The sequence below is a fragment of the Podarcis melisellensis genome (assembly GCF_964234715.1).
Source record: "Podarcis melisellensis genome assembly, chromosome: 2".
NCBI lineage: Eukaryota > Metazoa > Chordata > Lepidosauria > Squamata > Lacertidae > Podarcis > Podarcis melisellensis.
Window position 1 is genome coordinate 40,156,153 of NC_138529.1, and position 22,053 is coordinate 40,178,205.

The 22,053-nt window shown below is 41.3% G+C and overlaps 1 protein-coding gene across 5 annotated transcripts in view; it reads left to right on the forward strand.

Moving 5' to 3' along the window:
* The window catches only part of MYH10 (myosin heavy chain 10), a 72,319-nt gene that overhangs the window by 36,250 nt on the left and 14,016 nt on the right, over window positions 1–22,053 (forward strand). For 4 of the 5 annotated variants that reach the window (XM_081895006.1, XM_081895005.1, XM_081895007.1 and 1 more), the window contains 18 exons: window positions 103–198; window positions 1,972–2,090; window positions 2,659–2,811; window positions 3,204–3,377; window positions 4,273–4,446; window positions 5,773–5,887; window positions 10,724–10,917; window positions 11,614–11,735; window positions 11,931–12,000; window positions 12,095–12,255; window positions 12,544–12,652; window positions 12,744–12,875; window positions 13,664–13,870; window positions 14,008–14,145; window positions 15,314–15,437; window positions 19,748–19,919; window positions 20,647–20,859; window positions 21,408–21,552. In XM_081895006.1, coding sequence (XP_081751132.1) covers window positions 103–198; window positions 1,972–2,090; window positions 2,659–2,811; window positions 3,204–3,377; window positions 4,273–4,446; window positions 5,773–5,887; window positions 10,724–10,917; window positions 11,614–11,735; window positions 11,931–12,000; window positions 12,095–12,255; window positions 12,544–12,652; window positions 12,744–12,875; window positions 13,664–13,870; window positions 14,008–14,145; window positions 15,314–15,437; window positions 19,748–19,919; window positions 20,647–20,859; window positions 21,408–21,552 — 2,618 coding nt within the window. Of the gene's footprint in view, window positions 1–102; window positions 199–1,971; window positions 2,091–2,658; window positions 2,812–3,203; window positions 3,378–4,272; window positions 4,447–5,772; window positions 5,888–8,387; window positions 8,451–10,723; window positions 10,918–11,613; window positions 11,736–11,930; window positions 12,001–12,094; window positions 12,256–12,543; window positions 12,653–12,743; window positions 12,876–13,663; window positions 13,871–14,007; window positions 14,146–15,313; window positions 15,438–19,747; window positions 19,920–20,646; window positions 20,860–21,407; window positions 21,553–22,053 lie in introns of all 5 variants that reach the window. The other variant, XM_081895009.1, reaches the window with a different exon arrangement.

The window sequence follows — 22,053 nt, forward strand, 5'->3', positions numbered from 1 at the left end:
CAGTTAGATAGTCTTCTTTCATATTGAACTTGACTGCCTGTCAAACATGTATACATGATGTATTTATCTGCTCTTGTCCTCTGTTCTTTTGTGTGCCTCCAGCTATGCTGAAAGTAGTATCCTCAGTACTGCAGTTTGGTAACATTTCCTTCAAGAAAGAGCGAAACACCGACCAGGCATCTATGCCGGAAAATACGGGTAGAAATATTTACTAGCACAGTAGACTTGATTTTAGTCTGTTTTCCTCATCAGTGATTGATATCTGCATAGATGCTTGCAAAGAAACAGCTCCCTCTGTATCAAAGATAGCCAATGTGGTGCCATTCAGACGTTGAAGACTGCAGCTCCCACCAGCCCCAAGCAGCATGGCCAGGGATGATGGGAGTTGCAGCTCACATCATCCTGCACCATGTTGGTTATGCCTGCAATATAGAGGCAGCTGTGGTTGTAACGATAAGTCCTAGCCTTCAGGTACTAAGAAACTGGTACTGTTCACACATCTTGTGTTTTGTTCCCCCCACCCCCAAACCTACTAAATACTTCAGAATCCCTGAGACTATGTTGAGGTATTTCCTCTTTGAAAAAGTATTTGAACTCTAACCTCATTAAGAGCTTATCAGCAAAGTCTTTAAAACTCCCAAGTAAAATGGTATGTGCAGTTGAATCGGTTTATTTTTCTTGGGTCTATACAGTGATTATGCTGCCAGGGACAGTGATTCTGGAGCCAAACACGACTTTTTGGAGAATTGGAGACCATAAATGCTAAGTTTAGAAAATCTGATCGTTCAAGTGACAGGGTGGTATGCATAGGACTGACTTTATAATTCAATACTATCCATGTCTAATGTTCCTCTTAATCATTGGGGGGGGGGGATCCTGACACAAGTAGGAATTTTCTCACGTTCTTAGTTCACTTTTGTATTCTCTGTGACAAGGATCATCTGTATCATTCAGCCCTTTGTGCTTAAGTGGATTTCTTAAGGGAACTTGTTAATGCATAGAGTAGTGTGTCACTGCCTTTGTCATCAGAGTGGGTTGATTATCCCCACCCCCCGAGTGCTGATTTAATACTGGTTAAAATGTATGCTGTGACATGTATGAAGCACAACTATATGTAACATGTATTTCCCGAATCTACAGAGTTTCAGTGATAGTTTTATTATATGTTAACACAGTTTTATTATACGCAAACCCAGGCACACGTTCCTGGTGAATGAATGCTAGAATTAGGAACTTATTGCATTGGTTGTTTGGAAGGCTTCACTTGTTGAGTTGCAGAGCTTACTTATTGCCCTACCTTTCATTAATGTGAAGTACAGTGGTACCTTGGAAGTTGAACGGAATCCGTTCCAGAAGTCCTTTTGACTTACAAAACATTTGGAAACGAAGGCGTGGCTTCCGATTGGCTGCAGTAAGCTCCTGCAGCCAATCAGAAGCCCTGTCGGACGTTCACATTCCAAAGAGTATTCACAAATCGGAACACACACTTTCGGGTTTGCGGCGTTCGGGAGCCAAAATGGACAAGTACCAAGGCATTTGGGATCCAAGGTACGACTGTACTGGTGTTACTCCTTGAGTGAGTTTCAAATGATGTTCTGAGAAATGCTGAGATTCCTCATTGATAGAATCAGTAATGGTGGAAAAACTTCCTTGAAGGTCAATTTGCCCACCATTGCCAGCGTTCCCCTGCAGCATGTAGCTGCAGGGCAGTGGCTGAATGTGTGCTAGGGTGTACGCTTGGTTCATGTAGGGTAGTACAAAGGCTCATTATGCCTATATGAACTGAGTTGGCAACCTAGAACATTCACTGGAGTCCTTTGCAATACACAGGGAGTACATTGTCAAACAAGTTGACTTGGAAGGGGTTCCTTAACATTAGGAACTGTGGGAAATACTTTTTGGGGACACCTATTTAGTGTTAAAACCAGTTGTTGAGGTTCTGGTAACTGATTGCATTCTTTGTATTTGTAGTTGCACAGAAACTCTGCCACCTGTTGGGGATGAATGTAATGGAATTTACTCGAGCAATACTCACGCCACGCATTAAAGTTGGCAGGGACTACGTCCAGAAAGCACAAACCAAAGAACAAGTAAGCTCTGTGATGCAAAATGTTGAACCTTATTCCACCCAAAGTAGCCACCAGTTTCCGGCCAGCGAACATTCTCACCATTTCTCTTTGCCCTGGGGGGTGGTTAAATATCCTGTGTGTTACAGTAAGACTGCATATGAGGTCTCGGGTTTCACCTGGAGCCCCAAAACTGCTGGCAAGTTAGTTCTGGCATTTCAAAAGTGCCTGGATCCCCATCAGTGCCTCTTGGTTGAGCTTCAGCATTGGAGTTCCAAGTAAGGAGACAAGTACACTGATCATCAGTACACTGGGTGCAGTGGTTGATCAGTGAGATACAGTTTGATATGTGTGTGTCTGTAGAAAAACTAGAAAGCCACATAATAGCTGGCCTTCTGTATCTAAGTGGTACAACATTCAAGCTTAGATCTTAATTAGAATATGACATTTATACTCCTTTGGGAGGAAGGGTGGGATATAAACAAAATAAATATACCTAGGAAATAGCATGTTCATTATCTTTCTATTAGAAATAGTAACTGTGTTAAACTTAATAGTTTCTATATTCTTACAACTTCTTCCAAATTTTCAGGCAGACTTTGCTGTGGAGGCATTGGCGAAAGCCACCTACGAACGCCTTTTCCGCTGGCTTGTTCACCGTATTAACAAAGCTCTGGATAGGACCAAGCGACAGGGAGCTTCTTTCATCGGAATCCTGGATATTGCTGGATTTGAAATCTTTGAGGTATTTAGACGAATGAAAGAAATCTCCAGTACTTACTAGATTGAGAGATTTTTGTAACATATATAAAATAGCATTGCAATGGATCTGGCAGCTCCAAACTGCAATATTGAAAGTTGATGGATAAGATTCTACTCTACACGTGACCACATTTTTCAGTGGCTTTTCCTGACTTTTAAGCAGTCTTGGTAAGCTCTGAATGAGATGGGGTTTCTGTGTAAGAAATTAGCACGTCTGCTTTATTTCCTTGCTATCATAGAATCATGTGCAAAACTCTTTGCACATTTGGCCAGTTGCTTGTTAAATGGTTTGCCCTGCAAAACTTACATTGTAGTATAACCAATACAAAAGCTGTAAAACTCTAAAAAGTTAACTTTCTTGATCTTTTCCCCTAGCTGAATTCCTTTGAGCAACTTTGCATCAACTATACCAATGAGAAGCTGCAGCAGTTATTCAACCACACCATGTTTATCTTGGAGCAGGAGGAGTATCAGAGGGAGGGCATAGAGTGGAACTTTATTGACTTTGGACTGGATCTGCAACCCTGTATTGATTTAATTGAAAGACCTGTAAGTTCTCATCCTTGTCCTTTTAACAGCTCATAGCTTTCTCAGCCGAGATCTCTCTTTGATGTGAATCATTCCATACACCTTACTGATCCAAGTTTTGCTTTTGGTTTTTCTAGATGGGCTTGTCCGGGATTTAAGTGTTGAATCAACATACATTTCTGTAAAGTGTGCCTGTAGACAAATCCAGCAAGTGCTGCCCTCCTGATTTGCATTTGTGGCATTATTATTCTGCTTTTCTAATTAAAAACTGATCAGGTGACTTAAAAAGCACATTTATAATAAACAAAACCCAGCTAGAAAAATGTGTTATGAACTGAAATTCAGAATGATGTTCTTACAGGCAATACACGCCTCACTGGATCTGATTAACAAGGCTCTGGTAACTTGGAACATGCCCAAATGTACTCTAGGCTTGCTTATGTCACACATTATTTTGTGAGCTAACTGAAGGGTAGGGAACCCTGACTTTCAGTGTATATGTCACTGAGCTCTGTTTCTTTTCCTATTTCTCGTCCTATACCTTTAATAGCTCTTACTTTGGTTCTCATAATTTTGATTACATTTCAGGTAGCTCTGTGTTGCTATGAGACATCCTGTGAGGCAAAGCATCAAGTTGGTTGAACTTGATGCTTTAGAATTCTTGATATGCTTGTATCTTGTTCCCTTCTTGTATCTGATTTCAAAATCAAGTGACTTGGGGGGAATCCATTGCCATTAGTCACGTATGTCCACTTGTATCTCCCGTTGACATGTGAATATGGATCTTATTTTTGCATAAGCACGTGCTCTGCTGCTCAGGTGCAACTGTACGGTGAAAAGAATATCAAATGAGGGGAGGTGAGAACAGAATAGAATCTGGTAATAAAACATTTATTTATGTACTAATCCTTGCTAGGCCAACCCCCCTGGTGTACTTGCTCTCCTGGATGAAGAGTGCTGGTTCCCCAAGGCAACTGACAAGACATTTGTGGAAAAACTGGTCCAGGAACAAGGAACCCATTCCAAATTCCAAAAGCCTCGGCAGCTGAAGGACAAGGCAGACTTCTGCATCATTCATTATGCAGGAAGGGTAAGCATGAAATGCTACATGATTTCTTCAGCATTTATCAGTGTGTCTCATTTGTGGGACTTCTGAGAGGCTGCAGGAGCCTGTGTATCTTGCTATTTGAGAATAGGTTTGGCCTCCTGAGTCTGGTTATCGGGTCGGATTGGAGAGTGAAATATGTTGCTTCCAAACTCTGGTGCCCATTTTGATTCCATGCAAGATACTTCAGGTGCTGCAGTACAGTGGTACCTTGGGTTACATGTGCTTCAGGTTACATGCACTTCAGGTTACGTACGCTTCAGGTTTCACACTCCGCTAACCCAGAAATAGTGCTTCAGGTTAAGAACTTTGCTTCAGGATAAGAACAGAAATTGGGCTCCTGTGGTGCAGTGGCAGCAGGAGGCCCCATTAGCTAAAGTGCTTCAGGTTAAGAACAGTTTCAGTTTAAGAACGGACCTCTGGTTAAGTACTTAATTTGTTCTGGAGGCCCATTCTTAACCTGAAACTGTTCTTAACCTGAAGCACCACTTTAGCTAATGGGGCCTCCTGCTGCCACCGCGCTGCCGGAGCACAATTTCTGTTCTCATCCTGAAGCAAAGTTCTTAACCCGAGGTACTATTTCTGGGTTAGTGGAGTCTGTAGCCTGAAGTGTATGTAACCTGAAGCGTATGTAACCCGAGGTGCCACTGTATAAAATTTTAAACTATATACAAATAAACAGCCATGTAAAATATGTAATAACGAGGAGTTTCTTCCTTCTAAATTGTACCATTCACCACTCTTTAAGAGATACTATTGACAAAAACTCAGCCACCTTTGCAGTTACTTCTGGGTTAATGTCAGCCTGAACTTTTGCAGGCTCAAGGAACAAAGTCATATCCATCAGTGAGGCACTGCCCAGGACTCCAAATGCCTGATAATAGCCCTACAATTGGGGGGGGGGAGGCGTTTTCTCAATAGTAGCCTACCGCCATGTAAACATTGGGAAGTTGTGATCTCTAAAATGAGTTTGAAAGACTTATGTGTCATTTGCAGCAGAGGGAGAATCTGGAAAGTATCATGTTAAGTGGATCCACTGTACACATAAAAACCGTGTTCAGACAACCCACCTCATGCATTCAGTGTGACGGAGGAGTTGTGCCTGCTATCCATACACCCTTGACAGTGTGGTACATTCAGTGTTAGTCTGAAAAGGGAGTTCAGTAAGTGTGTGCAGAGGTTCTTCACAATTTCAGCACTGCTTAAATGTCAATCACATATGAGGAGATGCATCTCATCTTCCCTTAAAAAGAAAAAACAGGTTGGGAAGGTTGACAGTATTTGCTGTTTACCCCACTTGCTTAATTCCAGGTGGACTACAAGGCAGATGAGTGGCTTATGAAGAATATGGACCCTTTGAATGACAACGTGGCTACGCTTCTACACCAGTCTTCAGACAAATTTGTGGCAGAGCTATGGAAGGATGGTAAGAATCTGCTCCTAATCTATATAAGTTGAGCTGGTAAATCCTGGTGGGTGAGTTGGGGCCTTCTCTGCAAAGCTTACACATGAATCCTTCATGGGTTAGTGCAGTTCCTTTGATACTCCTGCCAGCAGTGGCAGCAGGAGGGTTTGAAGTGCCGCTGCAGTATCAATTAATTTACTTGCACATGTGTCATTATGGGCTGATTGCACTTCCATACATCAAGCTACTTAGCTGCAAATGTGTTTTGAGTAGACTCTTTTCATAGTCATTTAGGATAGTTTGAAAGTCTCTGTTGTGACTAAACGACTCTCAACCTTTTATGACAGCTAAAAGTATTGAAGCTGCTGTTTTAGTTATCAGCAATGGGTACACTGGTAAAACAGGACAGTAAACTAAGAATTTTGAATAATCAAAGTTTAAATAGCTCTTAAATATTGTATCATAATAGTACATTAAGTCTTTTTCTTGCATTGTTAATTTTCTGTTTGCCTGGTATGGCGGAACATAAGCTTCCTTAACCAAAAACACTTCTTAAAACTTGGTTGCATTGCTTGTAGTGCTTCCAAGACGGTATTATACTTTAGTATGCTTTTAACGCCTGCTTAACTTTTAGCTTTGCATTAACTTAATTTAGGAAGAGAACTGATGGATAACACCAAAAGACACTCTTAATCCTGGATCCCTGTGTTCCATAGTGACCAAACAGATGCCTATGGGAAAGCACAAACCAGACATAAGGGCAAAAGCCTTTTATGGCTATTGCTCGCCAGTAACTGTGCCATCTACCTGTCAGTCACCTGATGGCATTCCCACTTGTCAAATTTATCTTGGGGAGATAAGGATCTGCAGCACATTGGGACTTCAAAGTACCACATAGGGCTAGCAAATAGCCCTGCACGGTGCTTTGAAGCCCCAAAGAGGTTTGGATTTTCCAACTATTGACTGTCATCAGACTCTCAAAGTCGGCTTTCTGCAATGATAGATTATTCAACAAATCTAGCAAGTTTGGAGATACTGCATATCACCTGATTGGTGGGAACTCTGTACCTGTTCCTTGGAAAGGGAAAAAAAAAGAAGAATGCTCCATCTAAAAGCAGAGTATTGTTTTCCTTCCAAAAGTGCTTGCAAAGCCCCTTGAGCAGCACTTCCAAGGCATCTGACAACCAGCTGATTTCTGGGTGCTTAGATAGTGCATTTTCTACAGATACATAAAATATATCAAGGCAGCTGACAGCATATAAAATCTAGAAACATCTATAAAACATAATTTAAAACATCAGTAGATACTGGTTGGTTTGAAAAATAAATGCGTATTGGGAAGGCCTGTCCAGAAAATACGGCTTTCAAGGGGTTTCTCAAAGAAGGGGAGGGCTGGTCCCTGCCAAACCCCTACAGGCCTGTAATGAAGGCCTATCAAACCTAAGGCCTGTGAGGAACCACCAGGATCTTGGGGAGTGAGGTGGTGTATAAGGGACCAGATGGTCATTGAGGTACTTCGGGCACAAGTTTATTTTGGCTTTGTGAATTAACACAAGAACCTTAAACCTAGCCTGCTAGCAAAATTAGCAACAAATCAAGATGGTCAGCTTCCCTTATGTAGGGGACATGCTTCAGGCCTCTGGTAAATTTGGTTGCCATTGTTCTGCATCATTTTCAGGTCTACAAAGAACCTTTTTTAAAGATATAGTTACCAGCTGCACTATACAAGTGTGGCCCATCATAGATTTATACAAAAGCGCAATATTAGCAGTTTTATTTCCTTGCTGAGGTCAACTTTAGTGAAGCAAAGTAAACATGCTGAAGACCGAAGAAATGCTTTTGAGGTTTTATGGAGCCAGGTTTCAAGAATGTGTAATGACTATGATAAACGCCCATCTGGGAATATTGTAAATGCCTTGGAGCGGGGACCGTGCGTGGATTGTGAGAAGGGGGCGTTTCCACATCTGTCATAAGTTAAGTTGTAAACTTAGTAGAAGGTGTGCCTGTGGGCTTATTGCTTCACAGTCCATACATAGTTCCTCTCAGTGCTTTTTTCTGGGGGTACACAGGGGTACGCATACCCCTAAACATTTTGTGAATCTAAGTTTAGCCTCATTGAGGGGCAGTATTTCAATATGAGTAGGAAAATGAGAGTACCCCTAAACATTTTTTAAGGAAAAAAAGCACTGGTTTCTCTATTAAACAGACTGCGAACCAGCCCCAAAGTATGCATGAACACAACAATTGTTCCATTTCAGAACATTTTTTCAGTAAACAGTTCCTTGTTGTGAAATATGGAATCACTGTCATGTTTCCTTGTAAATCTATAGTCTGACAACCTGCCTTTATGTTCACTGTTTGGGCCCTGAAATCAACACACTCTGCTGAAGATCCATCATTACACCACAGCAACCTGTTATGCACTTTGTTAAAGCTTGCTTGCAATTCAAAATTGTCTTCTCTTTACTAACTAGACTGTCTTGTGTATCTGCTCTTTGTTCTTGCCGTTTCTGTGCCATAGAGATTGACATTATTCAGAGAGCTTCTTTCTATGACAATGTTACTGGTCTTCCTGATACACCAGGTGAATGAATGAAAAGCAAAAATAATAACATAGGCCTCCTAAAAGCAGGACTTGAATCTGTAGGAAAAACATTTTTTTGCTTGTTAGGCAAGCATGAACTTTCATTTCATCCTAACCTTAGCGTTACCTCCACAAGGCAAATGTTCTTGTGCACATACCTATTTAGTTGCTGCTGCTGCATACATAGAGTCTCATTTTATGTACTGCACTTCTAGAAGCTTTGCAAGTAAGTAGCTGCATTTTGAAACACAGGCTTGCTTCTCCAACATAACCCGATGATTTTGGGTATTTGAAAATAGGAGTCTCGGTACTCTGGTTCGGTATGATTTGTACTTGTTAATGTCTGTATACAATTTTTTTTAATTGCAGTCAAAGCAAGTTTTCTTTATACAACTTGCTGTGCTGGCATTAAATGGCATGTTGAATGTTTTTTATTTCAGAAGCTGCTCAGAATTAGTATCATTGCTATTAAATGCCTATATTTTGAATGATAGCTTATGAGGGAAGTCTGTCCTTGGGCCAAGTAAACAAATTCTGCCAGGGGTATATGCTGTCCATTAATCTGCAGGAGCACTTCTAAACTTGAAGCAAATCTCAGTTAGGCTGGGCTCCTAAGCAGACTTACAAGGAACTAAGCCCAGTTGATCGCAGTGGAATTTACTTCTGAGTAAACCTATAAGATTACCCCATTAGCAAAACTGTATTTATTTTGGTAGACTTTAAAGCTGCTCTTTAGTCTGCTTTGTTTTTCACTAAAAGTATTTTATGGAGCCTGCTTTGGCATTTTATTAGATTTTTACTGCCACCATTCCAAATGTTACGTGTCTGATCGTGCTTTTGTTGTAAGCTAAAATACATAAGCAGGGAATTTATGTATCTCCATGGGTGTATCTAAGTTAATCATATTGATGTAGTTTCAAAATGAAGCATGTTGCTTTTTCCTGAGTGAATCTGCTCTCGTGCACTGCTTCCTTGATCGCTAGAGGGGACTGATTTCTACTCCTGATAGGAAAAAAAAAAGTATTTTGTGAAATATATGATTGTGCAAATTCTTAAGAATATGGCCCATATTCACTTAAACTTGGGGGATTGGTTACAGTTTGGCTCTTCCTTCATTGGAGGATGCAGCATGCATTGCTCTCTCATTAGTAAATACTGTGATGTAATTTTATGCATACTTAATTGAAGTAGACATGGCAGTGGTTTTAGCTGCAGGATAGATTCTTGAACTTCATAGTACTTTGAAGTGCCACTCAGTCGGTACAAGCAGCGTGGCCAGGTTGTTTAAATTTTTATTTGTCTAGGGACACAGTGGAAAGGACTCCCTGAACCTAGTATGAATTTCAACATTTAAGGCTGAGGCACTGTTGGTCTAACTGGGAAGAAGATCTTAGATTACTGGTGCAATGACTAGGTTAATTAGCAAGATCTTAGGTTGAAGATTTTAATGTGTTGTTTCCTAGGAATACCCAGTACTGTGGCTGTCCTGAGATTTGCTTATTTACATTTCTCTTTTGCTAACTGACCAAAAAATAACATCTCCACACCCTGTCCTCCTGGTCCAAATGTGTGCTTGGTTCCTCATGCCTTTAGAGTTTGGTTTATTTATATAATCCATAGAGGAAAACAATATAGAAAATACTTTCCCTTCCGTTCCTCAAAAAAAGTAAAGAGCTTTGCAGAAGCTTTATCATTGTCACATACACAGTGGGTATCTCAGGTGTACTGATATATTTACTATGACATACCCACAGAATTGCACTTCATACGATGTGGTAAAGGGAATGGCAGTGGTGAAACAAAATAACCTAATTATTCTCTCTCTCCCCCCCCCCCCCATTTTCTATGGGAATATTATTCCATGTTTTCTTCAAGTTAAGCAAAAGTTGTTGGCAGGCTGATCATGGTTTGTTCCTAGCGAAGTTTGATACATGTCATTTGCATTTTTTGGCTCTATTGTAAACCTTCCCACATGTTCACTCACATTATTTGCGGCTTCTTGGTCTAAAATTCCTTTTACGTATGAAAAGGGAATGGCTTTTGGTGCATAAAGCCGTGACTTGTGCTTTGTTAGTGCATAATGGCAAAAGCTACAATGTTCTGCCTGGTGCGTTGCTTTCAATCCTGCTGCTTCCATATGTACGTAGATTGCTTTGCCATAGTAGGCAGCACCTTCCACCGTTTGTCGCGCAGAGCATTTGTCGAACCTTTTATCTCTCGTGCGCTGCTCTGTTTCCCGAATCCGCTTAATTCGGTGTTCTTGTTGCCTGCAGTGGACCGCATTGTGGGTCTGGATCAAGTCACTGGGATAACAGAGACGGCGTTTGGCTCAACTTACAAGACCAAGAAGGGCATGTTCCGTACCGTGGGGCAGCTATACAAGGAGTCCCTCACCAAACTGATGGCCACGCTGCGAAATACTAACCCAAATTTTGTCCGCTGCATCATTCCAAACCATGAAAAGAGGGTATGTGTTCATTTCAAACGTTAAAAGATGCTTTTGATTTTCCCTTCCCAGTCGCTAATACTTGTTAGGAGCAACCTACTCTCAGGTAGGACCCTGGTAGAGACACATGCCCAACTGGCATGTTCTCTCCCTCCTGGTCGATCGTTCGGGAGCTTCAAAAGCTTTCCCCAACCTGAACATCACAGCGACTAATGCCAAAAGGCATTAGCACACTTAGTGATCCGCAGAGTATTCGCAGTTTGTGTAACAGAACTCAATTGCTCAGCATTTTGGCTAATCTACGTTTATTTACATATAATACACTCGAAGCATTCTGACTTAGCTCCATCCTCTTTCTCATCAGACAACAGAGAGAGAGAACAAAGGACAATAGTCCCACTTCACGGAACACAGTAACACAAAACATATTGTCTCCGTCACTTCCCACACTGTGGAATGAAAACATACACCGTCATGTGATAGACAACAATCCCATGACTGCAGACACGGGGAATGAATCTCCAGCAATACTATTGACATTTGATGTATTTGTTGACATGATAGGGTTTGGATTTCATGTTTTGCACAAGTATTCAGAACCCCACTTCATCCTTGTGAGTGGTTAGTTTCTTTAACTAGGTAAGGCTAAAAGCCAGAAGGATGATTACAAGGAGCTGCTAGTACTGTCCTGTAACAGAGCTTTTCCTCTGACTTTAGGCTGGAAAGCTAGATCCGCACCTTGTTCTAGATCAGCTTCGCTGCAATGGTGTCTTGGAAGGAATAAGGATTTGTCGGCAAGGATTTCCAAACAGGATAGTGTTCCAAGAATTTAGACAGAGGTACTATAATAACTAGATTTGGCTTTTACTGCAGAATGCATGTTTAGAGCTACATCATTTCAGGTGGTTAAACCCAGTCTTCCCCCTCATTATAACTTTCTGTCATTAATCAAGCGTAGCACGGGGATTAAATGAAAATTGGTGCCTGTACATTTTGATCAGAGCTTAACTAGTTGTTTTCTTATTGATTGGTAGATATGAGATCCTGACTCCTAATGCAATTCCTAAGGGATTTATGGATGGGAAGCAGGCTTGTGAACGCATGGTAAGTCATTCAGTAGCAATCTAACATTGCTAAAAACCGTTATCTTCTTTGCCTTATAAATTTTGAAACAAATGGGTTTTGGATATTTGTGCAGATCAGAGCATTAGAGCTGGACCCCAACTTGTATAGAATTGGACAGAGCAAGATTTTTTTCCGAGCTGGTGTTCTGGCACACCTAGAGGAAGAAAGAGATCTGAAGATCACAGACATCATCATCTTCTTCCAGGCAGTCTGCAGAGGATACCTTGCCAGAAAGTAAGTGTTTATAGTAATCTTGGCAGACGTTTATATTTGAAGTGCAGATTTTGTGGAAATGTTCAGTTAGCTTAATCAAAAGCACTGAATTTACAGACAGATGCATGGTTATTTCACTGCTAAAAAGCTTGAGAAGCAGTCTAATGGAATAAATTTATTGCCAGGATAAAAAAAACAAAGCATGAGTATTGCCCCCTTGCACTTGAATATGGCTTTGGAAATGCTTTGATGTAGCTGTTAAAATGCAAACATTCCCAACTGAAATGGAAAACCTTGGTTTGTGTTCAGGGCTTTTGCTAAGAAACAACAGCAGCTGAGTGCATTGAAAGTCCTGCAGAGAAATTGTGCTGCCTATTTGAAGCTGCGGCATTGGCAGTGGTGGAGAGTGTTCACAAAGGTAGGTTGTCCACAAAGGTCGGTGGTGGTGGTGATGGTTAGGAATTTTCAGCAGCACAAAAGTGGCATGCCTCTTGTGTCATACTTTGCAGGTGAAGCCCCTGCTTCAAGTTACTCGCCAGGAGGAAGAACTTCAGGCTAAGGATGAGGAGCTTCTGAAGGTGAAGGAGAAACAGACAAAGGTAGAAGCAGAACTTGAGGAGATGGAAAGGAAACATCAACAGGTTTGTATACACAATCTGTCCTATGCACAAAGTCAACCTTATTCTAATAGCATGTATGACTTTATTATCTACCTAGGCAAAACTAACATCTTAACTCTATTCCTAGTTTGTGTAGGAATAGAAAGCATATTGTGTGATCAAATAAACACGCAAGGAGTTATATCGAATACATTTTAATGACTGGCCTGGAGAAGGGGTGTGAAGCTGCACAGTGGATCGCTTTTGAAATTGAACTCAATCTTTTCTGGATATATTCATATAATCAGAGGCAGATTTAGGGCAGTGTAACTGGTTCCCCCACACTGGGCATGGAGCTGCGAGGGGCGTGGCAACTATGACATAGGTGAGAGGCAGGGGACACTGAATTTTGGCCTTGCACAGGGAGCCACTGAAATTTGAAAGACCAAAGTATACCCCTGTATGCATACACACACCCTCCCTGTATAGTTTCTCTCTACGTATATGGCTACTGATGGCAAAAATAGTTGGAGGGCTGGTATAGTGAACAGGAGCCTGGGCTAGATAAAGAATATATTTGTTCCCTCTTGTAGTTTATTCCTTCTTGGTTCCATCCTTGAGAACAACTGGAGGAATAGACAGAAGATTGCAGCAAATAGCATCACTCAAAAGTCTTTCCTTCTGGTAACTGTGGTTGTCTGTGCATGCTTGTTCTTTCAGCAACTTTTAGGACTGGGTGAGCTATGCACGATGCTCCCGTAACTATGAAATGGTTGTTTTTGACAATATATTGAAGGAGGATTGACAATATTTTCCTACTGAATTTGCAGCTGTTGGAAGAGAAAAACATTCTTGCAGAGCAGTTGCAAGCAGAGACAGAACTCTTCGCTGAAGCTGAAGAGATGAGAGCCCGTCTGGCTTCAAAGAAGCAAGAGTTAGAAGAAATTCTGCATGATTTAGAATCCAGGGTGGAAGAGGAAGAAGAAAGGAACCAAGTGCTACAGAATGAAAAGAAGAAAATGCAGGCGCACATACAGGTATCTCTAGATGTGCTGATGGTAGGATGATTAGAAAATATGTTTAAATTTTGGTACATTGACTTATCTTTGGTGAGACCACGTGAAAACTGGGGGCAAGTTATAATATAGCTGAGTTGAGCTTTCTGTTTTTTAAGGACTTAGAGGAGCAGCTCGATGAGGAAGAAGGTGCTCGGCAGAAGTTGCAGCTGGAGAAGGTAACAGCTGAAGCCAAAATAAAAAAGATGGAAGAAGAGATCTTACTGTTGGAGGACCAAAATTCCAAATTTCTTAAGGTGAGAGCAAATTGTGACACACTCCTTTAGAACTAGTGAATGTGGAAACAATAGTGCAATGCGTGAAAAGTGACTGCTGTGGGAGCCATCTTGTGGCTCCTCAATCTTGTAACCCAGAGAGTAATTGGCACCTGTTTGTTGCTGGATTTAGGACCTTCCCTGCCCCCCCCCCCGCAATAGAGCAAACTCTTGTCATGTGTTGTGCTGCTATCATGCAGTGATGTCATAAGTCATGCAAAAAGGGTGGGCTTCGTTGTTCATTCTGTGAAAGATAGCTTTGATTTAATGGTCATCTTCTAGAGTAGCATTCTTCAGCTTTTCCAAGCCCAGGTCCCACCTTCAATCCCAACCTGCATTTGGGGACCTGTTTCTATTTGTATGGCGGTAGTGCTATTCATTGTGACCTGAACATGCATGAGGGTAGTTAGTCACTGGTTTCTACACTTCCTATTTCAGATGCCTCCTAGATTTCATTCTCCCATCTCAAAATCACCATGAGCATTTTAGTCAGGAGGGTGACAGCACGTCTCTTCAAGTACTAAATTTCCCCTGACCCAGTATCTCCACCCACAACGGTTCTGTGGAGAAGTCTGCCCGTTTTGAGAATTGTAGCTTGTTGAACTTTATGATGTCCAGAGCAACCCCACCTCCAGTACACCCTTCCTTGTCCTTGGGGTTTGCGTCCACTGCCCCCCAATGGTGCTCTCTCAGTCCACCATTCCAGCTGGCGCATCCTGGCTCAGAAACTCAGTGTAAACCCCTGTACACAGCATCCTTCTCCAAATACATTTGGCATGTGTTTACCCTAGGGAGCTCTCACTCTACTACTTCTCCCCTATTTGAACCATTAAAAACATTTCCCCCTCATCCCTGGGGAATGATGTGTCCTGAACCAGATGATTTCTGTTGTGCCCTCTACTAAATATATCTGGATGAGCCCCATGTTTTAATTATCTGGGAGTAGTTAAGTAACAAGGCTTCTTTTCAGCTTGCCCTGCACATTTTGCTTTAAAATCTTAGGAGGTTCGGTAAAATACGGAGGGGCAATGGAATTGTCCTGTCCTGTCGTATCGTTCATGCAGCCTCAAGCTGTATCTGCAGGACCCATGTCTATTGCTCTGAGCCCATATATGTACTACCTAAAAGTTGCTTTCTTTTTCTCAATTAGGAAAAGAAATTAATGGAGGATAGAATTGCAGAGTGTACTTCACAGCTGGCTGAAGAAGAAGAAAAGGCCAAAAACTTAGCTAAACTCAAGAACAAGCAGGAAATGATGATCACAGATCTGGAAGGTTAGCAATTTCAAGATTTGCCATATGAAGGGACTCTCAGTAAAAGTCAAAAGTATGCTAACAATGAACGAAAAACAAGCTTATCACTGCCTTTACGTGTATCATTTTCTGGGACCAGAGGTACAATAATAGTCTTCCACAGTGTCAGTTTGGCAGCTATTAGGATTAGGCATTTGGTCAGAAAATATTTGTTTGATCGAGTATTTTTAAAGCACTAACTGTTGGAGCAATGATATTTTAATCAACTGGCTCGTTACTAAATAAAATCAGTCAATTTACAAGTTGACCTATGGTCTGTCTGCTCCCATGTACATGTTTACAATCACCACCACCACCCAAATACAATAAAACTCAGTATAAAATAAACAAATCAACAAAATCCTACACAAACCATGAAACAGCCTTCAGAAACCAGCTTCAACACGTTTTGGAATGCCTAGGCAGATAAAAAGGTCTTCACCTGGGATTTAAAAGAAACAGGTCTGGTGCCAGGCAGGTTTCCATGGGGAGGGCATTTAATATACAAAGGGCCCCAACCAAGAAAACAGGCAAATGTCAAACAGGGAAGGCAAACTTCATATGGCAGAGGGACTCTCAGGAGGGCTACTTTCTTAAAAAATAAATAAATAAAAAATATAGTGAAACGAGAACAAGAATTACAAACTGAATATTCCCCCCTCCTTTTCCAGAACTCAAAGGCATAGTTCAGATCCATAGTTCATGCAAGCACTGAAGTGGAAAGAGGCTGAAAATTTGCTAATATCAATATGAAAGAGAACACTAAATACATACATACATTGTGGAATGCAGCAGGTGCAGTTTGTCCTGTAGAGTTGTTGTTCGTGTGCTGAATGAATGGCCACCAGTCTGCTATGAAAGTCTCCCTGCTCCCCCCTCCCCACTATCCGTATTTAGTTTCTGGGTCAGTTTTTCAGAAAGTGCTATGTCACAAATTATGTCATACCATTTTTGTTCCTTTAAGGGGGAAGGGCTTCTGATGACAAACAACTCCTGATGACAAACACATTTTCATCTGCTTTACATTTTTAAAGTATTTTTTTTAAAGCAGCTGTTGAACACAAGTTGGTTTTTAAAGACAAGTGTGCTGAATTGAAAGCAGGCTAGTTATTTGGTTACCTGTTTCCCCTGCTTTTTTCTTCTATCTGAATCGGTATGTCAGCAGTATGCTCCTGACTACTGCAGGGTGAAGGGGCAAGCAGTCTTCATTCTCTGTTACTGCTGATACATAACTAAATGGAAAAGCTAAGCTGCAACCTATCCAGTGTCATATTCCCCTTCATGAAATATTTGGCAGTATTTGGTCAAATAGGAGGTCAGTGGACAACATTTGACCGGTCAGTGGGCCAGCATGCTAATCCCAGCTGTAACAAATAAGTTAATGAATTAATCAGGGTAAATACAGATTTTCAAATATTTGGACTTGCATCTCTTGGTATCTGAGTATTTCATTATTACGAATGTCAGCACAAAGAAAACTATTTAGGTTAGCAGTTTGCTTTCAGCATTGCAAATGCAAAAAAATGTGTTCAAATGTTCATTTGTGTTTTCTTAATAGCTATTCTGGCCGTTGGGCACATTCTTAATCTGACTTTTTTCTATGTTAAGTGGATTTTTTTTAAAAAAAGAAAGCAGCATGTCCTTCATTACTGGAAAATATTGAATCTTATTCATAGGAATTGGGTGTTGCTGCTGCTGTGTTGGCCCTATGGAACGACAAAAGAGGAGAATGTCTTTGTTTTGTACCAACTTCTGCATTCCTAGATTGTTATATGTTAGTGCAAATATCTAGGTACCTGGCATCACCAAAGCAAATTTCACTCCTATGTACAGTATACTGTTACTTATAGAACTTCCTTCTTTCTCCTACTGGGAGACCAGAGCCAAACCAACAAGAACAGGATCCCTTCTCTCACTGGGGCATTCCAGTCTTCATACCCCCCCCCCTTCCTTACTCCAAGTTGCCTTCCAAATCTCACTGACCGCTCTCTCTCTCTCTCTCTCTCTCTCTCTCTCTCTCTCTCTCTCTCTCTCTCTCTCTCTCTGCAATTTTTTTAACATCACTGTTTATGCTGCACATTAGAATACTTTCTGGAAGTTCTTAGCATTTATTTTTGCTATCTCAACTTGCTTCAAAATTGAGTTATTTTTCTTTATCCCAATGTTCTGTTTATAAAAATTCCCCCTTCTGCTCTTGGCATTCGCTGATGGATTATGTTTTGAGAAGAAATACCATGAAATATTTGCAGTGTTACACTTGCAATATCAACAGTATACGTAACCCCCTTCTTGGATTTAGATGTGCAATAATTTTTGGCTGTAAAACGCATACATCATAGAATTCTGACTTTCCATACACATTTACTTATTTTTGTGTCCTAATTTGGGAATAGTTTCTGCCTACAGTGCTGTGGCCACCTGACTTGATTCTGAAAGTATTACAGTTCTGACATTTAGCTAGATAGGCTGAAATTGAATAATAAGGATTGCAACTGACATCCGCCATCTTTTTGAAGTTCATCTTGCAATTTCTTAAGCTAGTCATAGCCTTTCCTTACACTTAGTAACCTGATACTGGAAGAAAGCATAAAGGTGTCATCATATACCACTTCATTGGCAGTTCAAAATGGAAGAGAATGCCTTTTTACAGTTTCCCAAAGTGTCTTCCTTATTGTTTTTCTCCTCTGAGGCAGCAGAAATCCTGTAGTTAGCCTCCCAAGATCCTGGCTTATCTTAAGAGATGGATCTCTCCCAGTTCCTATTTCGTCCCTCTGCTTGGGATGTAGACTTCCCATGAGATCTTTAGTTGAGGACCAGAAGCTTATCTTAATGCACTGAAGGTTTTGTTTTGCCTCTACCAGCAACAGTCAACAGGCAGGAGTTGTTAGTCATCTTTTTGAGACTGAGTGAGGAGATTCCATCCCCAACACAATCTCACCCAACAGGAAATTGGCACATTTCCCACCTCAGCCTCTTCTGTGACCATCAGCCGTTGACTACATATTTCAGACAAGCTCCTCAGGAGAGTTACTTTTCAGTAGTGCTTTAAATATCCAACAGAGGTACTAAAGAGGTTCCAAATACTTTTCAGTTTTCTATAGGATTTTTACAACCAATAATTGTAGAGTACTTCTGGATACTCCAAAAATTCTTCAGTGGCTTCTAGCCAGATTTCTATAGTCAACTTCTTACCAGCAAATATTTCCTTTTATTTGATACGGATGGAAACTTGTCTGCTGTGCTTTCCAGAAGCTAGAGCTAGCTGCCTGCAAGAGTCTCTTTTATAGGCTCCAGAGAGCAAAGGAAAGCGCAGAGAACCCTTTTACGCACAAGCTATGCAATCATGTTTCAGAGTAGAAACTTTTTATAAACCAAATATTCCTTAATGAACTGCATAATGCATCAAACTCAAAATGCATCAGGTTGTCATTTAAGATCCTTCTATTCCCTGCAAAGTTATTGCCTCAGCCAAGTGCTCTTTTTCTTGTCTGCACAAATGCAGGTGCACACAAAGGCTTAACTACCTTAGAAGTTACTGTAGAATAAATTGATTTTTTTTTCTGGAGCTTTTGGACAAGAGGGTTCTAATCATGGTCTCCCAGGGCTGGTCAAGTTCTGTTTCTTAGCTGGTGAACCTCTGCTCTTGTCAGAGAACAATTAGGCTTCCTTACTAAACACCTTGATTTGTATTTTCATCAAGTCGTGATTTTGGTAATATTTTGAGGACTTTGTGGGGAGAAGTTCCTTTCCTTAAGAAGTCTGCCTCCCAGGTTCTAGAGATAGGCAGCCCAGGATATCTTGGTCCCTGGCACAGAAAAGTCAAATGGCAGTCCCATCATTGTGATAAAAACATCAATAGTCATTATTACATAAGTGGCATACAGAGTTGTTCTAGTCCCAATTTTGTTGCCTTGGAAGATAGCAGAAATTAATCAGATAAGAAATGAAACATCACTGTTCCTCTCTAGGGTTCATTTATGTTCTTACAACACTGATTTTAAACCTAGACTGCATCGTTCTTCATGTTGGAAGTGTTCAAACCAGAATGCTGTTTGAAACATTATGATTTCTAGGAGCTCTGTCCTGTGGTAGTGATCTGTAAGTTAGATGCTCTAAATGTGTGCACTGAATTCTGGCATTTTCACTTGGGATTGATGCAACTCTGTGCCCCTAAATCTTGAATTAGCCATTTGGTTACCTTCATTTTTAGCAAGTTCATCCTTGGCATGCTCTCATAAGATAGTGTTTAGTAGACAAAAATTCCCCACTTACCATGATTGTGTCTCCTAAAGAGCGCTTGAAAAAAGAAGAAAAGACTCGTCAAGAACTGGAAAAAGCTAAAAGGAAACTTGATGGAGAAACAACTGATCTACAGGACCAAATTGCAGAGCTGCAAGCCCAGATTGAGGAGCTAAAAATCCAGCTTGCCAAGAAAGAAGAGGAGCTGCAGGCTGCTCTTGCCAGGTAGAATATGCAAAGATAGTGCTAGGTTATTTGGTATTGTAGGGTGCTATTAAGCTAATACTACATATTTCTGCTTTGTTGGTGCTGGGGTGCAGTGTAAATTGCACACTCCACAGCCCACCCCAGTAGTGGTTAAGAGCAGTAGACTCGTAATCTGGGGAACTGGGTTCGCTTCTCCGCTCCTCCACATGCAGCTGCTGGGTGACCTTGGGCTAGTCGCACTTCTTTGAAGTCTCTCAGCCCTACTCACCTCACAGAGTGTTTGTTATGGGGGAGGAAGGTAAGGAGAATATTAGCCGCTTTGAGACTCCTTCGGGTAGTGATAAGGCGGGATATCAAATCCAAACTCTTCTTCTATCACATGTGTTTTTTTCTGAGCACCACCAATTTCCTTTCATGACAAGGAAAAAATAAAATAAAAATCAGGAGCAGCAGTGGACCTCTGCAGATGTCAAGGAGTGTGTGTTGTCTGTGGTGTCATGGCATCTGCAAGGACTCAAAATCTAGTCACTGTTGCTATCAACGCCATTTGATTTCCACCTCTTATTAGATCTCCTTCTGCGACTAGGTAGACAGAATCCAGTACACTGCCAAATTGCTCTTCACTGATAAGTTTTCTTGTGGAAGTCTAGAACTCTTACTTGCACTCCCAACATTTGAATAGGCTTTTTGCAAAGCCCAGAGCCCGAGCTTCATTCTTATTCTAGAAATTGTGTTGTGTTTCCAGAGGGGATGAGGAAGCCGTGCAGAAGAACAATGCGCTGAAATTAATACGAGAACTTCAGGCTCAAATTGCAGAACTGCAGGAGGACCTTGAATCAGAAAAGGCTTCACGAAACAAGGCCGAAAAGCAGAAGAGAGATCTAAGTGAGGAGCTGGAGGCACTGAAGACTGAGCTGGAAGATACCTTGGATACCACAGCAGCTCAACAAGAGCTCAGGTTAGTAGAAGACTAGATACATAACAAGGAATGTGTTCATAATGCTTTGATTCCTCATAAAGAACAAGCCCTACTCTGGTAAATCTGAAGTGCTGGCTACAACTCTCTGGGAGATGTAACGAGGGCAGAGCATAGTTGAAACTTTTGTTGAATCAAAGCAACATTAATGACTTACATCTGTGTAAAAATTCTCACACAGGAAGAGTTTCCAAAAGTAACTCAGCACTCCTTATATTGTAATAAACTTAGGACTGCCTCATGTCTTCTGACACAGATTAATCTCCAGTTTGGTGTTTTTTGTAACATTTAAATGGTGGCGGCTCTCCCTTGCTACAGAAATCTGCCTTTGGGGAATAAAAACTAAAACTAAAACTTGGTTATTCTATCCAAACTGGATTCTTCTTACTACTACTTCTGGGAAATGCTGGTAGATTGCTTGTTTCTGAAAACTATCTTAAATTTGCATAGAGGCAAAAATCATTGGAAAATAAACACTGTGGTAGAAGCTGCTCAGACCTTCAGATCTTGTCTTGCTGGGTATTCCTTAGGACAAAGCGTGAGCAGGAAGTTGCTGAACTGAAGAAAGCACTTGAAGAAGAAACAAAGAATCACGAAGCCCAAATTCAGGATATTAGGCAGAGGCATGCAACAGCCTTGGAAGAGCTCTCGGAACAGCTTGAACAGGCCAAACGAGTGAGTGGAAGATGCACTTGAATGCACGGGAGACTGCCTCAGAGCCCTTCGTATATACTCTGTTGGGTTCAGTTGAAGGAGGGCAGGATAGTCATATATTAAATAATACATTCAAACAGACATTAATACTCTTCTTTCATAATATAACTGCATGGTTGATATGGCTGCCATTTGTCTACTTAAGTCAGTTGATCTTGCAGACAGTGGCGTAGCGTGGGGGGTGCAGGGGGGGCCGGCCGCACCGGGCGCAACATCTGGGGGTTAGGGTTGAGGGCGCAAATCCACGGGTTAAGGGGCGCAAATTACTTGCCTTGCCCCGGGTGCTGACAACCCACGCTACGCCACTGCCAACAGATTAAGGATGAAAATGCAGTAGTCTTTGCTACCTATCTCAGAAATGCAAGCTCATTTGACTTTGCTCATACAGGTGTTGCTCACAGATATGCACCTAAAAATTATAAAGTGTTAAGATTTGGGTCCTCTTGCATCCCCTGTGCAATT